The sequence below is a fragment of the Harpegnathos saltator genome, unplaced genomic scaffold (assembly GCF_003227715.2).
Source record: "Harpegnathos saltator strain DR-91 unplaced genomic scaffold, Hsal_v8.6 scaffold417, whole genome shotgun sequence".
In the NCBI taxonomy this organism is placed as follows: domain Eukaryota; kingdom Metazoa; phylum Arthropoda; class Insecta; order Hymenoptera; family Formicidae; genus Harpegnathos; species Harpegnathos saltator.
In genome coordinates, this window is record NW_020230225.1 from 97,044 (window position 1) to 107,802 (window position 10,759).

General features: G+C 34.8%; 1 protein-coding gene, 1 long non-coding RNA gene and 1 pseudogene across 2 annotated transcripts; 1 reads left to right on the forward strand and 2 right to left on the reverse strand.

Moving 5' to 3' along the window:
• The first annotated feature begins 1 nt into the window (after position 1).
• On the forward strand, positions 2 to 4,493 carry LOC112589176 (uncharacterized; annotated as a pseudogene).
• On the reverse strand, positions 4,217 to 4,909 carry LOC112589177 (neurocalcin-delta B-like). Its single transcript, XM_025301416.1, has 2 exons — positions 4,678 to 4,909; positions 4,217 to 4,561 (listed from the first exon to the last, which is right to left on the reverse strand). The coding sequence occupies exons 1-2, from the start codon at positions 4,831 to 4,833 to the stop codon at positions 4,514 to 4,516; spliced, it is 204 nt and encodes a 67-aa protein (XP_025157201.1). The 5' UTR covers positions 4,834 to 4,909; the 3' UTR covers positions 4,217 to 4,513.
• Positions 4,910 to 5,356: 447 nt separating this feature from the next.
• Positions 5,357 to 8,902, reverse strand: LOC109504633 (uncharacterized). The gene is made up of 4 exons (XR_003113343.1): positions 8,757 to 8,902; positions 8,156 to 8,406; positions 6,033 to 8,003; positions 5,357 to 5,518 (listed from the first exon to the last, which is right to left on the reverse strand). It is a non-coding gene; the product is annotated as an uncharacterized LOC109504633 (long non-coding RNA).
• Positions 8,903 to 10,759: the final 1,857 nt, after the last annotated feature.

The window sequence follows — 10,759 nt, forward strand, 5'->3', positions numbered from 1 at the left end:
GTTTAAAATATGGACATATACCCAGATAGCCAAACCTGAGCGAACAAATTCCGCGCAAGAGTTGACATCAAGTGTTGATGGCAAATAGGCAATAAATTTGCAACAAACTTTATGTTATCAAATTCTGCTGGCAAACTGCCACCAAATGTGCAACAAGGCTTGGTGCGGAACAACTTGCAATAAATTTGCAGCAAAAACTGCGCAAGTTTTGCAGCGCATAACTTAGCACCAAATAGGTACCAAACACTGAGCAACACTTGCGCACAAGACACGAGAGCAAATTGGCAGCAAATCCGCAGCAAGCCTTGCACTCAATCAGCTGATCGAGATGGTTGCGACGTGTGTTGGATTTTAAATGGTTCCTAACCTGTATATTGATAAATTTTAATTGCAATTTTGCATTTAAAAAGGGAAAGGTGTATATAGAAATAAATATTTGACAAAACAGACTGTATAATTTATTATACAAACATATATACATGTAAGATCACGATATTCGTCATTATCGCTACTTACATGTAAACGAAAGGTGAGAAATGAAATATATGCGGTGGGACATTAATTTGTGAATTCGTTGCAACTGATGATTCATCTCGTCCATCTCTTTCTGAAGACTACAAAGTAGAAGTGGTATTTTAAAAGGATATCTCACGTACCATTTCCACACTTGGGTGAAAAGGTAAATATCTATAATTATGTTTTATATTGTAGATACTGTCAAAACATTTCTTGAGAAGAACAAAGTAGGAAAATATAATGAAGAAGATATGAAAAAAAGAGTAGAAACGAAGAAAAAAAGAAAAAGAAGAGAAAAAACGTGAGGAGAAGGCAAAAAAACGTTTAGTCAGTCTATGTAAAATTGGAGATCGCTGTGAGGTATCTGTTCCAAATCAACGAAAACGAAGACCTACAGTTTTATATGTTGGTCAGCAGAAAATTATTATTTATAAAATAATCTTATACCAATAAAATTCATCTTTGTTTGAATCATGTATCCTGATTCTATATAAACATTTTATAACTATAGGTAAAACTGAATTTAAAGATGACTGGTGGACTGGTATTAAATACAATGAAACTCTTGGCAAAAATGATGGAAGGTACAAGCATATATTTAATATTTCCTTATACTATACCAATACATATCTCTTTCTTGCTTAATTTATTTTGTGCTTATTATGTTTTCATTAGGCTGGGTCTACAATAGGTGTAATAAGCTTTTAGTTATTTGGTCTAAGCTTTACCAATCGCTTCCCATTTTATTTCCTTTATGTTGTGATTTTTATAATATTTATTATCTTTTGCATACAAACAGGAATTTGCTTGTACAATTGTTATTAAAACTTCGTCGTCAATGTCAGCAACATATTCTTCGTTGTCGGACATTTTGCCAAACCAAATCGAAACGTGCGTGAAAACGTGTACATATGCCTAAATAACTTTTCTTATTGGCTGAAAGAAATCGGCCTTAAGCTTTAATTCTTAACTTCAAAAGTTTGGATCTACCCAACTTTACTGCCAGCGCTGAAAATTTATAGTTTACGTGACACAAACTAAATATTTTCAGTATTGACAGTGAATATCAGAACATAGCTTATATTGTTGCCTATGTTATTGCATTTTGAATAAGGTAAGTTTTGGAAACATCCCACATTAGTTATATACATTGTTCGAGCGTATACTCTTAAATAATTTTGTTACAGAAGTTGGTTAACATGGCCAATATGGTAAATATTATTGGTGCTGATATGCTTGCTGAAGCAGAAAGACATGTACAAAGAAATGGGAAACATTTCCGAACCCGAGAAGATCTATTTGAACTTCCAGAAAACCAATTCATAAAATTATTTCATTTAACTAGAAGACAGGCTGACAATATTATTGATATCGTAGAGCAATACCATCATCCAAAAAGATCTTCAGCATTAGATGCATCTGTGGAAGTAAGTTACTTGATTCCATATCTATCAATATTATATCTGCTTTTTGTATCCATCTCTATTAATCGTCATGTGGAGAAAAATTCCCGCTTTTGTTATTGCTTTTTCTCTATTGGTTAAGAGTCTCCTGACAGTAGCGACAACACCGCTGTCGAGTCGCATGCGACAATTGTTACAGGGGCTCGATTCCCGACGGTGTGCGAGTGAGATGCGTATGCGAAAATGTACAGTTTACGTTATATATTGTTGTGCCCGCGCGTGAAAGAAATAACTCGGGATAAACTAAACGAGAAAAGCTTTATTTACAGCCAAGAAAAACGGATCTTAATCAATCTCAAAATAATCGCACGAATCCGCTTTACGTCGTGACAGGACTAGAGCGACTCTTTTATTATTCCAGTTGTTAGTAAACAAACTCCTTGACAACGATAACAGCTGTCAAACACTCTCTATATGCCTTCTTCACAGTCTTCTTCCAAGAGCGTAGGAACAACACGTTCCCCAAAGGCATGGGCACAACACTGGGCACATATAATATAGATTTTCGTATGCGCATCTCATTCGCACGCCGTCAGAAATCGAGTCCCAGATGTCATGCGACAATTCTCGCATGCGACATATCTCATACGCTTTCAAGTGGTCTGTTCTTTTTAGCTGCATTATTGAACTGGTGCAATAAGTTAAAGTGAGAAAAAATATAGTTGTCTCATTCTAACTTATTGCACTAGTTCCGCAGTGACCGCAGTGCAGCTGAAAAGAACAGACCAAATAATTGAGCCCCAGAGTTTTGTTGTCAGTGTCAGTTGTAGTATGCAGAGAGGAGTGACACGTAGGAGTAAATAATTTACACATAAATGGATTTCGAGAATTACATGGTAGAACTGATACGTCAGGATATTGTGAAGGATCATCTTCAAGTGAACGCTTTAATACAAGTAAATATATGTATATATATGTGTGATTCTATCTCATAAACTATGAGATATAACCTCAATCTCAACTTTAGATTAACATCAATTCTGGAAAAAGAAGAAGGAAAGAAGAAGAGAAAATTAACATCATGTTTTACAATAATAAATAGTAGGATCATATTTACAATAATAAATAATATGTTAGGAATTATATTCTGATAAGCCAAATAACAAATCACCATGTATTTTCTGTTAAGGACATATAACAATGCACTGGGCTGTTGAAAGCATTAGACGAATTCAATACCGAAGGTAGGACCAAAATTGCGGTGTTAGAATCCTCCATAGAGCGATTAGTGTCTGTTGCTGAAACCGAACCAAATGAGAAGAAGAAGACTGAGTTGTTGTCCATCGTTGAGAGCTATAAGGAGCAATTAAATATGTTCTTGGTGGTCTTTCGCAAGGCTAATGTCGTTAGCACTTGTGTCATAGAAATAGATAAATTAGCTAGGGAGGATCTGCTCTCCTTGCCAGAGGAGTGGCAAAATGCTCTTCGTAAACGACGAGACAAATAAAGTTTGATAGATTCTTCTAGCCAAATCACAGACAAATTATTCAGCATCGTAAGGTATCTAGCTGAGACAACTCAGAGAAGTGCTGATATATTGGACATATTGTGTACGTACTATATTTTTGAATTATTTCATAAAAATATTGAATTTATTAGATATCTATCATGCAGAATGAAGCAGCTATTATCCTATCTTGAATATCTTGAACATATGAGATGTGAGAATAGAAAAATATTTAACAGAAAATACATGGTACTGAAACAATTGTCTTATAGTAGTAAAGTTTTATTTTCTAAGTAAACTAAGCTTTAAAAATCTAAATCCTTTATCATTTTTTCCTAAGTTATTTTTTAAATAAAATGTTTTAATTAAAAATGTAATAAAATTTATTAAAATGTTTTTTTGTATCATAACTGATTTTGCATCATTCTTTATTATAGGTGATTGTATTTCTTTTAATAACTTATCAAAAAATAAACTCAGAAACAGCATTCCATTAAAAAAAACAAAGGTGACCTTCAAATCTTGAGAATCACCTGAAAAAAAGCGTTACCGCCGCAAGGATTACTTCTGCACCATGTAATTTCTCTCTTTGTTAGATAAATTATTATTTATTATTATCGTCTCACTATATATTGTCTGTTTAAGAATAATTATTACGATTCTACCGATTTTGCTGTTGTTTCAGTAACATCCTCTGATAAGGTTGATAACACGAGAAACGAGCTGGAGCATCAAGAGCAAGTGATAGTGCAATCGGGAAAGGTCTTAGGAAAATATGGTAAATGCGAAGTCACTGATGAAGTATTACTTGCATTGGCCTTCGCGTTCTTCCTCGCCTGCGTGTTTTACATTTCACAAAAGAGACTGTTCTGAAAACGCTTTGTATGTGATATTAATGAAATGGACTGATCATTTACGGTGATATTGCGATTGTAACATATTGCGCAGGAACTCTCACGATAAATGACATAGAGAATGTATGTACTATTTAAGAAGAGAAATCGGGTGAGTTTTTACAAGTATTTTAATGGCTTTACGCGTGTGTGGATAAATTGCTCGTTAATCTCTGAAGGATGTTTTCATTCGGTCACCAAATCTTATTAAATAAACTCAACTGGTTGTATATAATGGTATCCTGTAAGAAGATAAAATATTTATTAAATTTCAAAATGTATACACGTTTCTACTATTCATTATCACTAAAATAACGATGTCGCATCGCGAGACGCTATGGAAATTAATTGCTCGTACATTTTTACAACCGCTTATGAATTCCTCCCTGGTGACTATTCCGTCTGTGTCTGTATCCATCTCCTTGAAGAACTTGTCCACTTGGATGTTAACTGCGGGCTGGATGGTCTGCGCGTCCTGCACCATCTCATAAATCGCGGATATTATGACCAACATTTCTCGCTTCGTGATGCAACCGTCTCCATCAAAATCGTAGAATCTAATGAAAAGTAGGTCCAGAGAGTATTTCACATGTTATAACCTTCGAGATTATTGACTTCAATAAGTATCAGTGATCAAATATTTAATAAATATCCAATAATCAAGTAAAATTTCTATTGCGACTAATATTAACATTTTTAAATGTCACTTTTTAACTTTGAATATTATTCCGAGGAAAAATGATTATATATATAAATTTTCTCTGCACAGCCATCATTAAACAGCAAGAAAAAGGTAAAATACAAAGTGGTCAGTCTGTGCCCGAAGAAGTTACAGAAAATCAAACCGAACTTCTTAACTGACACGAAATAAAAATCTTTCAGGTTGCTCTCGAAAATGAACCTGGAATCAGACAGTCCGTTACTAACAGCGATTACTGCTCATCCAAATATCCAAGAGAGCTGATCGACCATGCCGTTCACGATCGATGCTGTAAAAGACGAAGATCGCTGAAGCTGACGAAATCGTCACCGTCCTTATCGAAACTGTGGAAGACGATTTGCGTGTATCTGGTTGGGTCGCCCAATGGGAATAGTTTTTGGCGTATGCGGGTTTCAAATCGCTAGGCGTCGCACTGTTTGCGCAGCATCTCCGCCGGCGGACCGTATCACCGTCAGTCCCGAAAAGACGGGACTCTTAGCTGAAAATATTTGAGCGAACGTTAATTTAGAACGCGATGTCGTGAATTTCTCGCGAAGAAATGGGAAAGAGATCTTTCCTTCTAAGTATTCTCTTGACGCGTGAAAAATTGGTCACAAGTTTTGATACTTTTTTTGTAATCTTTTCTCGTAAATTCTTGTAGTATGTAGCGATTACCGTACGCGTGTTAGCTCGTTTCATGTAGTGAAAAGTAAAAATAAGAATTCTGAATAGTTTTGTATACTAATATTTCTTTCGTAGTCATAACATAACATAAAAACATAACATCATAACATAAAAACTTATGCAATGTGACTTAACCCTTTCGTGTCTGACTTTTTTTTAGAAATAATCTGCGTCTAATTCACGTCTTACATAAGGTTTTTAGAATTGCTGATTATGAATTTGTAGTCAAAATTTCAAAATTCAGAATAGTACCTATAGTTGTAAAATATTTATATAGAAATTATATAGAATACACAAGTCAATATGTCCGCATATATTTCATTTCTCACCTTTCGTTTACATGTAAATAACGATAATTACGAATATCGTGATCTTATATGTATATATATTTATATAATAAATTACATAGTCTGTTTTGTCAAATATTTATTTCTATATACACCTTTCCCTTTTTAAATGCAGAATTGCAATTAAAATTTAGCAATATATAGGTTAGGAGCCATTTAAAACCCAACGTACGTCGCCACCATCTCAATCAGCTGATTGAGTGCAAAGCTTGCTGCGGATTTGCTGCCAATTTGCTCTCGTGTCTTGTGCGCAAATGTTGCTCAGTGTTTGGTGCCTATTTGGTGCTAAGTTATGCGCAGCAAAACTTGCGTTGTTTTTGCTGCAAATTTACTGTAAGTTGCCCCGCATCAAGCCTTGACGTCAAAATACAATCCTAAAGAGGACACAGTTGCATATGGTTTTGGCATCAAGTTTTGATCGAATTTGCTGCCAATTTGCGCTCAATTTGCACTCATTTTGCTCATTGGGTACATTAATATGTAAAAATAGATCCAAACATTATAGACATGCACAAACAGTAAATATAAGCATTATTTACAAGCACAAGTGATTTATGCGAATATTTCGTTTGTGTTTCTTAAAATAATCATCTGCAATTTGAAAAAGAAGATCTGAATAACTGGGTAAATTTAATGACCCTTTTAAAATTTTTCGAACATCACTAAAATAATGATTAATAATATGATCAACATACATATGTATAAACTTACCCTGGTAGCAGACTGACGTCAAATGACGTACTAATGACGTCTTAATGATGTTAGCTAACGTCATTAAGACGTCATTAGTACGTCATTTGAGGTCAGTCTACCTGGGTAGCTTTCATCGACATTTCATACCCACATTTTATAAATTCAAAATCAATCCTTTGCATTATATTTTCTTTAATATAAGTTGAAAATTTTACGTAATGCGATATTAGTGATAAGTATAAACGAGTTATATTTTCTATTGCTATTATATATTATATATTATTTTTAAAAATTATATTCTCTTGCAACATATTTAAATTCTTTATGCATGTTTCACATTTATGGAATAGTAACAATAATTGTTTAATTAGAAAATTATGCATACTAAATGTCGTTTTATCGTTATAATTTCACATTGCACGGGTATTTCTATTGATATATTAATATTAAGTATAGGTGTAACTTCATTGTTTTCAAATATAGATGAATGCAAAAGTTGCTTAAAATTTAACAAATATGTAGAAATATTATCAGTTGCACAATTTCCATATATTGAAGAAGACTGAATAAATGCATTTATTAACAAACTTTTATAATAGCCTAAGAAAGCAGTACAGTTTGGGTTGATGTTTCTACCACCATATTGCCTTAATTGCCCGAAAAAATTTTCCAAAGCATCTTGATTAAAAAGTTTGGTAGGTATTTCGATAAAACCTAATTCTTTACAATAATCAACTATTAATTAAAATCCCTTGATAGTATGTTCCTTGATAGTATCCAGTTTTTTAGGACATCAGGAAGTTTTCGATCATACGGTTTCTTTTTTTTTTTAATTCTATTGTATTAAAGATTGCAATAGCATCGTCCCATTGTTCATATTGTCCATCTTTTATATTAATATTGCCATTGACAGTCAAATAAATTATTAAAAAATAGCAACAATTCGGCAGTTTCTTTTCCTTCCTGAGGCATGCATCTTGTTCCACAAGAACTGAAAGATCTAGTTGAACTCATTAGTGTCATTACTGAGGCCATAGAGCGACTAAAAACTTAAGTGCAATAGGAAACCTTCATTTTTTTTATTTTATTTGGCACTATATGGAAATCTGTTAATTTGTGCATTATTCCATACCAGCTTTAGACATCTCTTGAAGATTTTGTGCTATGTGTGCAGATTAATAAGTTAACTTTTACCATTTGATATAAATTCGGAAGCATTTGTAACATCAATCCTTTCATGTTGTATAATATTAATTGGTTCTGTAAACAAATTTAATATTTATAAGAAAATATATAGCTTTATATTCACTATAACAGAGTTTTTTATTGGGTATAATAATATAATTTATTTATCATTTGTTTATAAAAGAAGTTGATTTCTATTAGTACATTTTAATAATTTTTCAATATACTTGGTAATAATAAAGTAGGAACAGCATCATTGCTTAATTTCTTTGGAAATTTATATCTTTCCTCAAAATGGTTCTCATAAATTGTTCTGCTGGCTATTTTTTTCTCTGCTATTTTTAATAATTTTTCATCTCCGCATGCCAATAACTATTTTAAAAACTTATTTTTATTTTTGGTAGGCTTTGGAAAGGTAAACATTCGTTTACCTGTCCCATTACAGTGCAATACTGCACATTTTTTATGACTCATGTTGCTAAAAAAATATTTAATATTATAAATTATTAAATATTTGAAATTTAAATCTGACTCAATGGGCTATATTCATAGTTGGATCTTATATTTAAGACCGTCTGAAGTTCACGTTCAGATACTCTGTACCCAATGGATCCCAAGGTACCAAATGATCTATGCAGCATGAAAATGCAGCTGAAAATGAACTTAACACGATCTTAAATATAAGACCGGACTATTAATACAACTATGACTCGTAACTTTTTAGGACATAGTAATGATTGGAAAAAGATTTGTTTATAAAATCTAAACTTATAACTCATTTTTCGCGAATTTACTAAATTACTTTACGATAATATGTGTACGACTTACGTATTATTGAAACAGAATTATATTTGTAGAACACACAAATTGCGTATTTGCCGATTTTGTTAGTATATCTTTTTGTATATTTATAACCTTTTTACCTATATAATAATTGATAAGTCAACTTCATATAAGAAAGTGAATTATGAGTGGAAACTTCATATAACATTTGATGTCGATACTAGCGCCCTCAGTAGATACGGGGCAGAAATACAGTGTCATCGTAAATCCTATCTGAGTTTGTCTGCCCTACGTGTAACCACCTCTTACAGCTATTAGGCCTGTTCGTTTTGTCTGCACTGTTGAACTGGTGCATTAAGTTAAAGTGAGACAAACTTAAGCCAGCGGCACACGGTGCTTGTTTTCGTGCTGGATTACTTGCTGGATGAAAATACTGTGTTCTGATTGGTACATTTCCGAAGATGGATGGAAATGCACCAATCAGAAAGCAGTATTTTCATCCAGCAAGCAATCCAGCACGAAAACAAGCACCGTGTGCCGCTGACTTTAGATTTTCTCATTCCAACTTGGTGCACCAGTTCAGCAGTGCAAACAAAACGAACAAACCTATTGTAGACGAGCCTTTAGGGTACCCAGGCTCAGAACAACTTGAACATCAACTGCTTTTGTTTACCTCCGTGGCGGTTGGATATGGTTCATGTAACTACGCATATTTTTTTATTGTGGGAACTGCGTACGCGTGTCCCTGTTTTTCTTTTACCTTCATACTACTGGAAAATAGCCTTACAGAATTTAATCTATTTACACCGTGAGAGTGGCGTTGGAGCAGTACTCTATTTTGCCCAGAGCCATTTATTGAATTGAATTGAATTGAACTTGAACATCGTTTCACATATATTTTCTATGTCTATGGTCAATGGGCTGTAATCGGCGATGTGGTCCGCTTTCTATATCAATTCGCGAACGGTGTACCAGTCGTTGCACCTGACGATTTGCTGTGGATCATTCTTGCGCATGTTGCATTGTTACCCCGCGTCTTCCGTAACGATTACTTCAATTTCAAATCTTTTGGCGTGTTCGATTGCTTGTTTAAGCGTTGGTGCGTTCTCTTTCGTGATTGTCGCCTGTCTGTGCGTTATTCTTCGTGGTCGGTCACGCAAGGATATGTGATCGCGAGCCTGCTGTCGAATTCCGCCATCTTTGTCATTGTGTTCGTGAGAACATTCTCAAGGAAGGCTCCGATGTTCGTCGGTGACGCATCGCGTCGGCCCTGTCGTAGTTTCGTCGTGTGAATACAAATTCCCGTCACGATACCGCGCTCCGCTGGCCTCTGAAAGTCGTTGATCGAGGTCGAAACTCGCACTCACACGTACAACGCGTCCCCGGCGTCCCGGTTTGTAGATCAGTTTGCACCGGTTTCTTCCTTGGCGAGTTCATCCGGCTACCGTCGTCCGGACGTACGTTCGACGTAAAAGGGCCCAGTCGTGGACACGTCCTGTGGCGCAGACAGCATCCCCGTGGCCGTTTCTTCGCCGCTGGGATGCGACATTGAGTGTTGCCGTGGCAGCTTTGTATGGACTGTTTACAAGAGTAAGTGAAGTTTCTCTTCTTGGCAATTCGACGATTTTCTCATAATCCGTTCTTCTCACAACAATTTACATTGCATCGCAAAAGTACGCGATTTACGAAGAGCGCCCTTAGGAAAAATTACTTTAAATTTTCAAATTACTTATAGTTAACTGTGAGTAATTTCTAGTTAACTATAAGTAACTTTAGGTAACTATAAGTAACTTTAAGTTAATTGGAACATCTTAAATAATTTTTCCTAAGGGCGCTTTTGAATCACAAAATTCGCTCTGACAGTCGAGTTAAAACGCGGCGACGGGAAGTCGCGCGATTTGTTAGATTCATTTTTGCACGCTAAAAACCTGCGAAAATGAGCCTTCCACCTTAAGGCCCAGTTCCACAAAATCAAGTTTAAACCGTGATTATCTGAACTGACGTTACATTTAACGGCATGGTTAAACTTATATCGCGTTCCACATCAT

Bases quoted from the DNA above. Each gene is read 5' to 3' on its own strand.
- LOC112589177 (XM_025301416.1), bottom strand. From the start codon at position 4,833: ATGTTGGTCATAATATCCGCGATTTATGAGATGGTGCAGGACGCGCAG. The intron at 4,562-4,677 runs GTACGAGCAATT...ATCTTCTTACAG, and splicing joins TCATAAGCGGTTGTAAAAAT to GATACCATTATATACAACCA.